Here is a 16,229-nt window from a genome sequence, read left to right as displayed (position 1 = left end):
CTGAAACAAGATTGCTCTGTTGGCTGTAACTGGTGAAGGGGAGGAAATGAAAAGAGTGAAATCGAGTCAAACAGCAGCCCACTCTGTTGTTTCGATGTTGGCCCCTCTCCCAGACTTCTCCACCACAGGCAAACCACCGTTCCGTCTCCACCTCGCTCTCTGCTGCCTCTTTCGCTCCCGATGCACCTGCCGTGCTCTTTTCATCTGCCACCTCACCTGCGTATTCTCGCCAGCCCATCCCGAATCTGTCATGTGTCTGTTTTCCCTTCCTGTTGCTCTGCCATGTACAAAAAAAAAGGTCTCGCGTGTTGGCCTCAGGAAGTGAGCTTTCCATTAAAACATAATTACCCCACAGTGAAAACCAGGCCAACACAAAAATGACATGGAGAATTAAAAAAAGATTGGGCAGAGTTCATGAATTTTAATTCTAATCCAAACTCGTATTCTACCTCTAGTCTTATCTGCAGGCAATTTTCAGTCCATTCAGCCTCCCCTCTGCAGGAACCACATTACTCTCCTGGCACAGCGATGAAAAAAAGTGACAGGCGAGTTTTGATTTATGATAGTTGGTGGTTTTTCATCATCAGCTTTCCATTTTAATACGGTCTCAACAAAAGCCTCGATTATTTCAGTAAACACGAGCGTCGGAGGGAGCGTTTTCAGCCGATTATTACCTTATTGTAATCTAATCTTTCACTTAATGTCCCCTCATTTGGCCCTGACGTCGTTCTCTCTTTCACTTTATGCTCTTCTCTCACTCTCCAGTTCTTTCTCTCTGTTCTTAATGTACTGCAGTGAGACTTCTTGCTTGGTTTGATACAATATTAAGATATTTGAACTAATCCAAAGAGGTAATGTTTCCTGGCCAAGAAGACACCGAGCCATGATAAAGTAACATCTGGTCTAACACAGTGTAACATACAGGCTAGAGCTGTGTCCCAATTCCATACTACACACTAATAGTGTACTATATATACTCAAATGTGGCAGTTAGTATGCAAGAAGTCAATGTGATCTGCAGTTTTGTACAAATAGGAGATGATAGAGAGCGTGTGCAGACAAATGTCAGTCAAACTTTGACTTTGGAGTGACACCGCTAATGAAACTTCAAACTTTAGCTGTGTCCCACTTCCATACTAAATACTAACTGTATGAACTTCTTATACTAGTATACTGTTTGGTAGTTATTAAAAAGAAGAACTTTGACTTTTTTTTCCCGTTACATACATACGTGAAATGTGTACTTTGCATTTAACCCATCCTAAGCATTTTAGGAGCAGTGGGCTGCTGTAAAGCACACGGGGAGCAACTTGTCTCGCTCAAGGACATTTCCACTTGTAGACAGTAAGAACCGGGGATTGAACCGCCAACCTTATGATTAAAGGACGGCTCGCTCTACCCTCTGAGACACAGCCGCCCCAAGAATACAAGAAAAACAACATATTTAACCATTTTATACTAACAGGAAATGACACAATTAGGGCTGTCAAGGTTAACGTGATAATGACGCGTTAACGCAAATTCCTTTTAACGCCACTAATTTCTTAGTTTCTTAGTTCTAATTTCTCAGGGGTTCTTTGACCTCTGACCTGTGAGGGTTTCTGGACAATATTTGTCATTGTTTTGTGTTGTTAATTGATTTCCTATAATAAATATATACACATATTTACACAAAGCAGGCATATTTGCCCACTCCCATGTTGATAAGAGTATTAAATACTTGACAAATCTCCCTTTAAGGTACATTTTGAACAGATAAAAAATGTGCCATTAATCGCGATTGAATATTTTAATCAATTGACAGCTCTAGACACAATACTTGTGCCGTTTGGGCGTCAATTAAACTGTGACTTTAGAATGAGACTTCACAAATAAAATAAAACGTCATACAGAAACATCAAAAAGTTTTGGTTCAAAATATGCAGTAGTTATTTTTTGTTTGCAGTATTGTTCCTGGAGCTGTTTTACCACCATCAAGGGGGCAGCTCCTCCTTTTTACTTTACGCATTGCATCACAGCAAAATAGTTAAAAGTAAATCAACAGCACACTCAAAAATCAAGGTTTTTAAAGTATATATACCGATCTTTTGAGTTTACTTTATTTGTCACGTTTGCAGTGTGAACACACCACATCCTGACGGAGCACTGAAGCAGCTGCTCTGCTAATGTGCTGCTCACCGTGTCTTTGAATAAATGTAATGCAATAGCCCACTCAAAAATCAGGCAGATTTAGTATGCATGCTGGCATCTTTGAGTACACTCACTTTTGTCACTTTTCCAGTGTGAACGCACCACATATTAAAACCTGCTTGGAATTAATAGTAGTAGTAGTAGTAGTAGTAGTAATATGGAAATGGGACACAACAGAGTTGTAGTATAATAATACGAGTACAGTAGTTGGACACAATAACAGCAACGTAATAAAACCTATTACAACTATACAATAACTAGGATTAAAATCCAAGTTCAATAGTCTGAAACTGAACAAACTTTATTATTATTATGACTTCATTCATGGTAGCAGCTATTCCAAGGTATTTTATTGTGTATTATTCTGTCCACTACATAATGCTGCTGGGCTGTTTATAATTAAAAAAAAAAACAGTGCATATATTCTCCTAGACTCTCACTAGCACTGAGGCAAGTGGGACACTCAAAATGATATGGAGCATAATCTCCACCCACGCTTCTTTTTTCCCCATAGCATATAAATTTCTACCAACATATGTCAAAGCAATTATTATTAAAGGAAACTCTTTGATGTGACGCTGAGGAGAATTTCTGTCTCCTAGCTACTTCTTCTGTATTTTTTAAAGTCATATAATGTCGCTGTCCAGGAGAATTAAAGGATTAAATTCTACATTATGGGTTATATGATAACAGAAAACCCTGATGATCTAAAAAAATATATATATTATCACATAGCTTCAAACAAGGCTGTTTGTCTTACTTCAGAAAAAGGTTTTATACAGGACAGTAAGAGATCTGAATAAAGCATCTGCACCTCCTCTGAAGTGGTCAGAAAGCTCATTCTCACTGTGTGTTCCAATATCCATACTACCATAGTATTTAGTATGCCAGAAAAGTATTTAGTATGTCTCAATACATAGAATAGGCTCGTTCCAGATGAGCCAGGCCTGCACAGAATCATTCACCGACGATCGGCGCACAATGCATGCCGGTTAGATTCGTGTATGACCTGATCCCGACTTGCTCTGACGTCATGCACACGTGGGCAACGATAACTTCACAAGATCGAAGCGGCCGCAATTTTTAGAGACAGGCGGCGGAGTTGCTGTCCACCGACTGTGTCTGAACATTATGGAAACTTAGTTTTGACAACAAACACCGCGTGTTGTAGAAAGTCCTAACTTTCTGTGTAATATCTAACGCTAGAGTGTAGGCTATTAGTCTCATGTTGTGCAATGGAGGTTTCATCTGTTAACAAACACATCTTGTGTGGTTGATAATAATAGTAATAATAATAATAATAATGAATGTTATTTATATAGCACTTATCAAAACGAGTGCTCATTACAAAGTGCTTCACAAGGCACACATAAAGATAATAAAGGATAGAATACAATGCCAGGTACACGCACATTTCCACATGTATTTACAAACAAATATAAACGAACTACAAGTAGCCTACAGATCGGATCTAACAAGATGTAACTTTTCCTGTGACTTCCTGTGAATTCTTTGAAGGCTACTGGAAACGGCTGGAAACTGTCCGACTTGAACGCAGCTTTTTGTCACCGCCCCCTGCTGCTGCCGCCTGATCTCGTCTGCTTTCCAGGCGAGGAGCAGTTCATCTCGAACGAGCCTAACATCAAATACAGTATGCCAAAAATACCAGGATGTCCAACTACATCCAGTCATATTTTGCAATATGCAAACCAGCATGCTTATCTGGCTATTCTGACCCACTATTTTGCGCAGCGGATACATGAGCAAGAGGGTCAAAGTTCAAGGCACAATGTTATGACAAAGTAGTATGTCCCAATTGTGTGCATACTACATGCAACAGTACATACTTTGTAAGGGCAGCTGCAGTATGTACTAAAGTGAAAAGAAAAAGTATGCGACTCAGGGGTCATGGGTGAAGTGGTTCACTTTCAGGGATAAGGTAATACATGAGGTGAGGTTGGACATGTGTTGGCCTTGACTACCTGATCATGTGTCAGTCATTTATTCCATGTAGCCAGTCAGTAAAGCCTCGTCCTTGGTAATCTGTTGAACTGACAGCGGCTCAGGGGCACCGTCGGTGCGTCATAAATAATTGCTGTTCACTTGTTCAGACAACGTTAATGATTTTATTTTCCCCCACAAAGCTCGATGACTCTGAGGGCTGGCTTTAATGGTGCAGAAGTGATTTGTGGTCTTGTGTGTCTGTGTCTGCCAGTGTTTCTCTGTTTGTTGCTTTAATGAGGCGTACTCACAGTTCTCAGGTAAAGTAAACACATTCATTCTCCATCGCCTTGTGTTGTTTTAACCGTTGCTCCGCAGACAACTGCAGACATACTGAACTTGGACTTTGAGCTGCAGATACTGCACAGAGAGGGCGTGAACGCAAACTGGAGAGGGCCTTATGCACGTTAATACCTCTTCAACAATTCATCCTGGCAGTCATTACTGCAATCAATCCATCTCTTTCTGTGCAGACTTGATATTCAAGACATTGTTTTACACTGTCAGTCATTTTCACTCACTCACTCCAGCCATAATCCCAGATGATCGACGAAACTCTTTACTGAGGCTCTACTACTCAGCTCAAATGTACATCTTGTCATTTTTAACCTCCTGTTGAATTAAAGATGCGGTGAGCCCCGAGGAGACGGTGTTACTGTTTGAGATGTCAGATTAAACTTGTGGCTGAGGGGCTAAATGTAAGTAAAGACACTCTCATGTATACGTTTTACACACAGTGTATGTGTGCACTCGGAGCTCCACCAGAAGGACGTTGCCTCGCAGAGTGTAGCGCTGCATTACCTGACCGGCATGTAAAGCAGGCTGCACTCACACCATCCCCTCCTCCACCCCCGTCTCTTTCTCATGTCGTCATCCTCTCTGCACCCCCCGCCCCCCATCTCAACCATTCTTACTCTTTCCCCCCCTTCGATCCTCCTCCGTCTAGTTTGGTGTCACAACGTTGCCGCAGCTTTTCTCTCTCCTTATTTTAAAAAACACCTAGTCTGCAACAGCAAATTAACGCTCACCCAGAAGCACAAATGCCTCTGTGTGCACAGTTCACAGTAGCGTCCACTCAGCCTTCGTGTGAGCATATGCACACCGTCACCACAACAACCACAATAAACACAACAGGCGTGGAATCTAATCCCAGCTGGCACATTATCCCACACACACACACATCTCTCCAACAGCCTGCAGCTTCCAGTTTCAAGCTTCCAGTCCCGTCTCACCTGCAGTGCACCTGTGCCTGTCCACCACTCCAGTCATCCCAGGCTGTCCGTCAGGTGCAGCGAATCCTCATCGCCTTTTTGCCCGTCTCTCCCTCCCTCTGCTTCTCTAACCCTCCCTCCCTCTCCCTGGCTCAGTCTACCTCTCTCTCCCTCTTTCTCTCTCTCTCCGTCTTGCTCTCCAGTAGCACATGCGGCGGAAACTCTTTATTTAATTCATTACAACACCAGCCGATTAACTCCTTCGCAGATGGGTGGCTGGCTCCTGCTGGTGCTGGCTAATTGAGCAGCGGGCTGCTTGACTGGCTGCTGCGCTCCTCTCCAGCTCCTCCTCCCCCCCTCCATCCTTCCTCACCGTCCATGCTCTGCACATCCACGAGATGACAAGAAATCCTGGGCTCTGCTGCTTCCTCCCCCCGAGCGGTGAAAATAGCCTGTCACTTTAGGATCTGTCCACTCTCCCAGCTACTGCTTAAAACTGTTTTTTTTTATCTGCCTCGTTATTCCTCTCTCCCTTCTGTCTTCATCGTGGTACAATTCCTGCTTCTCTACACAACCTGACCTTTGCAACGCGATATCCCTACCTGCCATTTATGGGAGAGGGTTGCCACGGCAACTATGGACTCCACCTGCCTTTCACCCGCCCTCCCTTGCTCGCTCAATCTCTCTCTCTCTCTCTCTTTTTCTCCCTTTCATTCTCTCCCCTGATGTGCTTTTCTGTCTCGTATTTACACTGAATTTACCCCTTTTTTTAAATACACACAGCTAGATATCATCTTAGTTTTTGGATATCGTAATATTGGGATATAGCACAAGTGCTGTCTTTTTCTGGTTTTAAAGTCTGCATGACAGTAATTCTATTCTCTTATTTGCCTTTACACACTTAAGGCCTTTGAACCCTGATGTGCTTTTCTGTCTCGTCATTACACTGCATTTACCCCTTTTTTTTAAATACACACAGCAGCGGTGCTCACACAAAGAGAGAGTGTGTTTGTGCACAGTACAGTATGTGCATGTGTGTGTGTGTGTGTAAGAGAGATAGAGCGAGAGAAAGCAGTTGACGCTGTGAAACTGGTCAAAGTATAACCTACATTTGGACTGGGAGAAGATTTACTAAAAAGACAAAGAGCAAAGGAGAACCATTATCCTCAAGTGTTCAGAGAAATGCATTAGCATAGGAGCACTTAATATGTTTATGTGTGATTTCCTTCACACTTCAACACTGTGTATGTAATGTTCTGCAGGTTCTGGCAGCAGAGAAACAAAGAAAAGAATCGGCTGTGACAGTTTAATGACGGCCTCTAATAACACGGATACAAAGACCACCTGACAGCCTTCCTTCACGTATTATTTTAATGAGCACAACGTGAAGCATTGTGCTGCTTTCACTCTGGATGTTACCTGACAAAAGACTTTTTGTTGCCTGACGATACATACATATGACTCACTCGACCCAAACGTTAGGGCTGGGCAATATGTCGATATCATATCGATATTGTGATATGCGATTAGATATCATCTTAATTTTTGGATATCGTAATATTGGGATATAGCACAAGTGCTGCATTACAGTAATTCTATTCTATTCTATTATTTGCCTTTACACACTTAAGGCCTTTGAACACCATGTCCGTATTTTTTGTCCGAATTTTACGCACATTTAAATAAATTCTACCTCATGTTGTGTCAATCACGTTTACACACCGGCTCCGAAACTTTCGGCCGTCAATTAAGTTTTCGGAACAGGTTCAATTTTCTGTGTTTTTTCACACAGAGCCACCGTCCGTGCAAATGTCATCATCCAAAATGGCATGATTAACATTTACTTTGTCTCCCAGCACAAAGCACTTTACGATAAAGAAATAAAAGCATACAGAGATGTGGTATTTAAAGATAGATTGGTGCAGGTGATTGCAGAACAGCTTGGAATTGGGGATGGTTGCAAAACAAAGGATGTACAAAAGATTAGACAGTAGTGATTGTGCTCTAGGCAGCTAAACGATAGCTTCTTAATAATGTCATTCATACATTAGCCCTGTTTTGGACTAGCGCTATCCATCACACCCACGTAATTAATTCAGTTTTGTCTCATATTGCAAATTTTCCCAAGGAATAGAATAATAAAACGCATCGGACTTTGTGTGCAAGGTTTCCGTGTGTAACATTTTTTATCGGATGACGGATTCAAAAAATGCACACGAAAAATACAGACTTGGTGTGCAAAGACCTTTAGACGTTATATCCACTTAGTGATGATTATTTATCAAAAATCTCATTGTGTAAATATTTTGTGAAAGTACCAATAGTCAACCATAAAATTTTGTCGCAATATCGATATCGAGGTATTTGGTCAAATATATCGTGATATTAGATATTCTCCGTATTGCCCAGCCCTAGTGTACGTGATAGGCCTTTATGTCTCTACGTGTGACGTCATTTTTCTGTCACCAAATTGACAGTACAGTAGAGCTTCAACGATTAATAGATTAGTTGTCAACTTTTAAATTAATCATTAACAATTTTGATAATCGATTAGTCATTTTCTAAGAAAAAAAAAGTAAAAATTCTCTGACTCCAGCTTCTTAAATGTGAATGTTTAATGATTTATCTACTCCTCTATGACTGTAAACTGAATATCTTTGAGTTGTGGATACAACGAGACATTTGAGGACGTCATCTTGGGCTTTGGGAAACACTGATGGACATTTTTCACCATTTTCTGACATTTAATTGATTAATCAAGAAAATAATCAACAGATTAATCAACAGTGAAAATAATCGTTCATTGAACCCCTATAGAATTGACCATTTTGATTGCCAAGAGAAAGACGCACTGAACGCCTAATGAAGTGTCATGTGTTTCTCCAAATGGCAGTAAAGTGATGAGACACATGAAACATGTTAATTAATAAATCAACATTAATTAGACAATGACATTAGGATGAACCACTGTCAGACACAATTCCTTTCAAGGATAAGAAATCCTCATGATTATATTTTATTCTATTTATTGTTATTTTATGAATCACATATTATATTGTATTTCAGTTGTATAATTTTATTCTATTTTATTGTTATTTTATTAATCTAGTTTTTAATTCACACTGTTTTACCACTATTATTGTTATTATAGTTTTTAATTACATTTTATCATTTTATTGTCCACACTTGTTTGTCTTTTTTTGGCTTGTCAGTCATCTGTGAAGCACTTTGAACTGCACTAACCTGTATGAAAGATGCTATACAAATAAAGTTTGATTCATTGATTGATCATGAGGCGGTGAACTGCGTACCTGTTCTCGTGCGGCCCGCTCCGACGACGTGCCCCTCATGCTGGCGTGGGAGGGCGAGGGAGATGGCGGGTTGTGGTGCGGGCTGTGATGCGGATGCTGCAGCTGCTGCTGCTGCTGGTACTTGCTCTTCAGGTGATCCATGAAGGCGTCCCTCTTGCGCTCCATGTCCGCCTTGTGCAGGTTGGTGAGGGCCTCCAGGCTCTGGGCAGCGCTGACGGTGTGGCGGTGCTCCGACGTGTGCACCAGGCCCACATTGGAGAACCGCCGAGCGCTGTTGCCCAGCGTCCGGTACTCTCGAGGATACTCCAAGTCATCTGTCGAGATCATGTGACTGCCACCACGCTCGGGATCTGAGGGGCGAGGACAGAAGGGTGGAAGGAAAGGAAGAGAAGAAGGGAAGGGAAGAAGGAAGGAAGGGGTGGACAGAAAGAGAGGAAGAGGTGAATCACCACCCACACAAGCATGCAGAGAGATTTCAGAGTGGAGACGTACAGTACATACGCACAGAGCAGACACACATAGGTGGAAACAAATAGAGCAGAGGGAATGAGAGTGCAAAAAATAAGGCACAGAGGGGACAGGAGAGAGAAAGAGAGAGAGAAATGGGATGGGATGTTAGACTATTTGCCACCAGGACGGAGCAGGTCCCTGCAGAAATATTGATTTCAAGTTCTGAAGGGAAGAAAAATGAGAAAAGTAAAATGCTCCTGCGATAGATCAAAGGAAGAGGCTCAAACCTAATTTGTTTTGCAGGATATTCCATTGTGATATGCCTGCTTGTCATTTTAAGTGGCTTTTTTTTTTTTTTATGAAACAGAGAAAAACAAAATACTGAAAATTGAGGTGATTGAAAGTCAGTTGGGAACACTTCCTTCATATACCGCACATCCTCGCTCTTTCTCACCAACTCCTGTCCATCTATTCGGGGCTTTCCCGCCATCCCTCGACACCCTCTGCCACTTTCTCTACGTATTCTCACTGTCTCTTGTCTGGAGGTTACCGATTCCGCTGTCCATTTTTAAGGAGGCGCATCACTCTGACAGCCCTTGGCCTTTTATCAGCGCTCTAACTGACAGACAACACAGCCCGAGGAGGAAGGCACACAGGAAGGGAAGGGAGACAGCCGACAGGAGACGGTATGGTGACACCAAAAAAATATGTGACTGGAAAAAGGAATGAACTTAAAAGTGTGATAAAAGAGCAGGGAGCAGGGAGCCATTCGCCCGGTGAGTTACCTTGCTTAGGAAAACAGGCCCCGGCGTTGGCTAGAAGAGAAACATGCCAAGGGTTAATTTGTGTGTTTGTGCACAGATGTGCAAGCAAACACGCCACGTCACATGACCATCAGAAAAGAGCTATCGTGAAGTGATAGCACTTTCTCTGAATTACAATCAGTTAATGCATTAAATATGCATTAGAAGGGGTTAACACATGGGGAAATGGTTTGCTATGAATACTAATAGTGTCTTACAATAACCTGCTGAATGGTAAATTAATATCTCGTGCATTTTTACACACAGAAATCCCAAGACGTTTGTTCATATTTGACCAAAGAGCAAATAAACTCTGCAACTTTAAGACTTTAAGCAGGTAGACAAACCAATAAAATCAGAGATGGATAATAAAAAACTGGTGAAACTAAAAGTATAAAAAGTGCTGATGCTTAATAGAGCTGCATGAAGTGGACCATCTGTACATTAAAGACTCATCAGCAGCATTAGCAGGAGCTGAGTGAGTAAGCAGCAGAGGAAGGCTCCTCAGGGCAGCAGCAACAAATGGACTGTTAACGAACGCAGAGGAAGAGAGGAGGAAGCTGGCCAGATGGAGGCCCCGACAGAGCTGCAACGCTCTCCAGTGGACAAACCTTAACACAGAGGAAGCCTGTTAAGAGCAGAAGGTCCGCGATCACTCCGACGCAGCAGCAATCAAACTGCTCGCCCCGTCTTGAACCCATTTCTCACTCTATTCATCCTCAGCAGAGATATCGCACTCGAGTGTGATCAACTGTTTCAACACCATGCCCTTACATCCACCACATTATGAAGCGCTGATAAACTGAGCAGGGGTGATGCGAAATGGACTGACCTCCGGCTAATAGCATTAGCATTGAGCTCTCCGCTGCACACCAATGCCGCCGGTCATATTCATCCAGCCCCCTCGCAGCCTCCCAGATCTCTGGTTTACACTTCATTAGGCCGGAGCTTATTGGGCATCAGCTAACAAGGACCTGACTCAAGGGCCCCATTACAATGGCTGGCTAAGCTGGGCCTATGTACTAAGGCTTATTATTGTGACTGAGCATCCACAACGACGCTGAGTAGGCTATGCTGCCTCTAGATAAACATAAAGCTATGAAAAAAATGAAATACTGCACCAACAAAGCAACATTATATACATTTATATTCATCAACTGCGGAAAGTTGAAGTCCTAACAGAAGTTAAAATGCTAAACAAGTTTACGTCTTGCCAAGAGAAGAGAGATTTGTATCTCTTTGTACCACTGGTTTGGAACACAGCCTAAAAACTTTCCAAACTGCGGTTTGTGGATGTACTTTCCAAAGCTGTATATAAAGCGCTCATCTTGAACACAGCAGGAGTAAAAGTTGTGTGGGCATGAGAGTAAGAATAGAAAATGGAAACAACTTATTCATCTTTACTTTCGTCATTCACAGCCAATATATTTCCACATAAGCTGGCAGACAATAACCCTGACAGCCAAAACAATCTGTGCAAGCCCACGCAACACCAGCATCATTTAAACCTACATAAAAGAGCCGTGATGGGGTGGGTTTCTGGGGACCGCTCTATCACAAGAAGAAAGCAATGTCTGTCAGCAAGTCTGGTGCGGCAGCAGGCTAAATTGCAACTACAAAGACTGAGAGAACCTCCAGGAAAAGACGCAGCATGTTGGTCAACGGAATAATAGAAGACCTGAATGACAACGGGAGCCCGCAATCAGAGCCGATAAGATCTATGAGCTCAGCCAATGAGGCCTGGGCTGCACTGCCAAGATAGAGAGCACAGTCAAGAGCATTAACCTGCTTGAATAAAAAGAGCCTGCTGCGGTGGGCCTTGAGAGATAAGACAAGACAAACAAGCAAGGCAAAAAAAAACAACCTCTAAGAACCAATACAGCCGGATTAAGCAGTCCAACTCTATTTGGTGTTTCTCTGGGTTTATGCAAAACAGATTAAGTCTAAAACCTCCTTCACCAGGGGAGGTCGGTTCACAGATTGAGGACGATCCAGAAGAAGAAAACAAATGGATTTTTATATCTATTGTTTTTGGAGGTGGGGGAAAACTCGATGCAGCATATTATCACGATATTTTGCATGGCAATATTGTATCGTATGAAACTAAAAAAAACATCCATTGGTACCAACTATGTTGTGTGTTAGTCGTGAAGGAGGTTAAATAACGCTCCAGACTTATGCTAAATTTTGGCGAAGAAAAACTGGCATGGCCATTTTCAAAGGGGTCCATTGACCTTTGACCTCAAGATATGTGAATGTAAATGGGTTCTATGGGTACCCACGAGTCTCCCCTTTACACACATGCCCACTTTATGATAATCACATGCAGTTTAGTGTAAGTCACAGTCAAGTCAGCACACTGACACACTGACAGCTGTTGTTGCCTGTTGGGCTGCAGTTTGCCATGTTATGATTTGTGCATATTTGTTATGCTAAATGCAGTACCTGTGAGGGTTTCTGGACAATATTGGTCATTGTTAATTGATTTACAATAATAAATATATACATACGTTTGCATAAAGCAAGCATATTTGTCCACTCCCATGTTGATAAGAATATGAAATACTCCCTTTAAGGTACATTTTGAACAAATAAAAAATATGAGATTAGTTTTTGATTAATCACGATTAACTACAGACAATCATGTGATTAATCACGATTAAATATTTTAATAGATTGACAGCCCTATTTATTATATAAACTATTAATCTCTTAACGATCTGAAGTATCGTGATAATATCGTATCGTGGGGCTTCTGGTGATTCCCACCCCCTCCCCCACTAATTGTTTCATATATATTGTATTTTTCCTCACAACATTACGATCTGTCCTTCATTTAACTGAGCATTTTCCACATCCTCAACTTTTCACTTCTTGAGTCACCAGTCTGCACCGCCTTCAGTAGGTTATTTATATATGAAGGGAAATTCAGTCCGTGACATGAGGCATTTGCCAACTCACCCACAACAACCACCATCACACATACCTAATATTCTGTATAAGCAGAACAGCTAAATCCTGCACCGCATACTTCCAAAAGGAAAGGTGTTTTTTTTCCTTTACAGTCACCTGCTGAACTGGACTTTCAACTCTGGAAGGAAAGTTGCTGCAAATCATATGCATGGACATATGGTATGGAGAATCGGGAGGTGAGAAGGAAAGTGGATTGGGTTTGCTTTGATGGTTCTGGAGAAGGCAGGCCAGCGGTGTAGCTTTATATTTTGGGCATGTTAAACAAGTGGGTCAGAGGGAGTGGAGGGTGTAAAAGAGGATAAGAAAGCTGCAGACTGCACACATAAACAGAACTCTGGATTCTTTAATAGCTAAAACTAAATTCACAGGTACTTCAAACAGTTTGACTCTATACTTGTTTGTCACAAATATAGCTAAACCTTGGGGCTACAATGCTGGTTTTGAAAATGCATGTAAATATTACTTGGGAGGATGCAAACATGTAAATACTTTCTGTCCAAAAGCCAAACATATTTAGTATTAGGGGTGTGGGGGGATCGATACAGCATAGTATCGCAATATTTTATGTGGCAATATCATATCAATACACAGATTTCAAGTATCAATCTTTTATTAAATAAACTATTAACCTCTTAACAATCTGCCGGCCCACTATTCTGTCTTTCAGAGGTTGTAGCTTGCTCAGTCTTAAAGTTAGCCTAAGAGTGAAGATACTGGTATCGTATGAAACTGGAAAAACCTAAGGAATCGATACCAATTGGTACCAACCATGTCATGTTAGCTTGTTGGGGAGGAGGCTAAATAACGCTCCAAAGTTACGCTAAATTTTGGCAAGGAAAAACTGGCATGGCCATTTTCAAAGGGGTCCCTTGACCTCTGACCTCAAGATATGTGAATGAAAAGTCTGAGATGAAAAAAGTGAAAACTGTATCTTATTAAATAAAACAGATGTTGAAAAACTGCATAATTTGCAGTTGAAAAAATTTAATAAATCGCAATATATCGCAATACTCAACATATCGCAAAATGTTTAAAATCACAGTAAGATCGTATTGTAACTTAAGTATCGTGATAACATCGTATCGTATCGGTGAGATTCCCACCCCTATTTAGTATACTATCATACATGACAAAGGAAAACAGCAAATATTCACATTTGAGAAGCTGAAATATGAGATTTTTTTAATCGATTATCAAAATAGCTGGACATTAATGTTCTATTGATCGACTAATCATTTAATTGACTAAATGTTTCAGCTCTTGGCCGCCCACCCAGAGCCAGGTTCTGCTTGACGTTTCTTCCCTTTAAATGGGAGTTTTTACCTCTGAGTTCCATTCATCAGTTTACTGCTGATTTCAGTAGAATAAATCTGTTTTTCTCCCCACACAGATGGATGTATAATTATCATAAATAATTGTGGCATTTCAGTATTGAACAGAATGACTGATCATCTCAGAGCTGCATGATTATGAACAACACACACCACACACACACACACACACACACACACACACACACACACACACACACACACACACACACACACACACACACACACCACACACACACACACACACACACACACACACCACACACTCACACACACACACCATTGACTTCAGACGCATTAGGGCATCAGCGAAAAGAAGTGGCATCAGTGAATAAATAAACAAGAAGTAAAGATATCGTCAGTTTAATAAAGTCCCTGAAAGAGAACTCTCTGTCCAGAACATCATGTCGAGACAACTTTGAATTGTGTTTGCACTTCAGCTATGCTGGTTTTAATTATCTAGACGAGCAATACATTTTCATATCATCAGACAAACTTTGTATTAATGAATGTGCCAAAGCCTGACATCAGAATCTTTATGAGTGTGTATTGTAAAATAATGTTTAGTAACGCCAATAGGTTATTGTAATTTACTGTGATCTGTGTCGCACAGCTCTTTTAGAGTGGTCCTCGTCACTCTTTTAAATGAATGTGGCAATATGCAGTCATGTACTTATTTATTTGAAACTGACGTTTGTCTGTTTATGTATTGAGATAAATTAGGGCTGTCAAAGTCAATGCGATAACGCATTGACGCAAATGTGTTTAACGGCACTAATTTCTTCAACGCATTAACGCAATTCGCAATTTTTAGGTCCATGTCATACTAGCTTGTCGTGAAGGAGGCTAAATAACGCTCAAGACTTATGCTAAATTTTGGCGAGGAAAAACTGGCATGGCCATTTTCAAAGGGGTCCCTTGACCTCTGACCTCAAGATATGTGAATGTCAATGGGTTCTATGGGTACCCACGAGTCTCCCCTTTACAGACATGCCCACTTTATGATAATCACATGCAGTTTGGGGGAAGTCATAGTCAAGTCAGCACACTGACACACTGACACTGTTGTTGTCTGTTGGGCTTCAGTTTGTCTATTTGTCATTGTTTTGTGTCATTAATTGATTTCAAATAATAAATATATACATACATTTGCATAAAGCAAGCATATGGCATGTCCATAGCTAGCTGCGATTAAATATTGTAATTGATTGACAGCCAGCCCTAAGATAAATCAAATATATGGATTTGTTCAAGCATTAATAGAGGGAAAATATGCGTCCATTGATTTTAGCCTCTCTGTGTGGTTCCGTTGCGGATTTATTACCTGATCATTTAATCCAAGTATACTATATATTTTTGTACTTTTCTTCTGTTGTCTCATTAATATCAAATAGCGGCCTTTAACGTTTCACTGTTCATTATAATTAAACCAATCATTCAATCATCTATCCTAATTATTCTTGTGGCTACTCTTTTATTCTTCCATGTTGAGCCATGTTATTAAAAGGGAGCCAGTTTCTCTGTGTCCTCCCCAGAAGGTCTGTCGTTATGCAGATGGTTGGGGAAGGCAATGCAAGGCTCTTCCCTCTGATACACAGCCTAATTTACTGCAAGCATGGCAGGGCTCCTTGTGGGATGCCGGCCATGACAGCAGCACAGGGCGGATAGACCAGCAGAATATTAACCAGAGAAGAAGGAGAGAAGTGGTAAAATGGAGTAGAAGTGCAGCAAACTGCTAATCCGGCACGTCTATTAAGGCTACAGGCAAAAGGAAATAAGCCAATCAGCAAGGCCTACAGCTGTTGGCAATTGTAACTCTGTACGCTCCAGTGGGAGCAGTTAAAACAAATAACTAGAAGGAGAAAGAGGCATGGCAGGATTAAATATAACCTTCTGAAAAACTACCAATCAGGGCTTTAAAAATAACCCTGCAGGTCACAACTCAAGACCCAACTAGAG

The 16,229-nt window shown here is 41.3% G+C and overlaps 1 protein-coding gene across 13 annotated transcripts in view; it reads right to left on the bottom strand.

Annotated features, from left to right (window-relative positions):
- Positions 1-16,229, bottom strand: part of srcin1a (SRC kinase signaling inhibitor 1a) — a 138,000-nt gene that overhangs the window by 51,168 nt on the left and 70,603 nt on the right. For 11 of the 13 annotated variants that reach the window (XM_074656081.1, XM_074656084.1, XM_074656078.1 and 8 more), the window contains exons 2-3: positions 9,949-9,978; positions 8,714-9,063 (exon numbers count right to left, since the gene is read on the bottom strand). In XM_074656081.1, coding sequence (XP_074512182.1) covers positions 8,714-9,063; positions 9,949-9,978 — 380 coding nt within the window. Of the gene's footprint in view, positions 1-5,423; positions 5,544-8,713; positions 9,064-9,948; positions 9,979-16,229 lie in introns of those variants that run through there. The other 2 variants (XM_074656082.1, XM_074656085.1) reach the window with 2 other exon arrangements.

Source organism: Sebastes fasciatus, chromosome 13 (assembly GCF_043250625.1).
Source record: "Sebastes fasciatus isolate fSebFas1 chromosome 13, fSebFas1.pri, whole genome shotgun sequence".
Classification (NCBI taxonomy): Eukaryota; Metazoa; Chordata; class Actinopteri; order Perciformes; family Sebastidae; genus Sebastes; species Sebastes fasciatus.
This window is presented reverse-complemented; position numbering and strand designations above follow the sequence as displayed.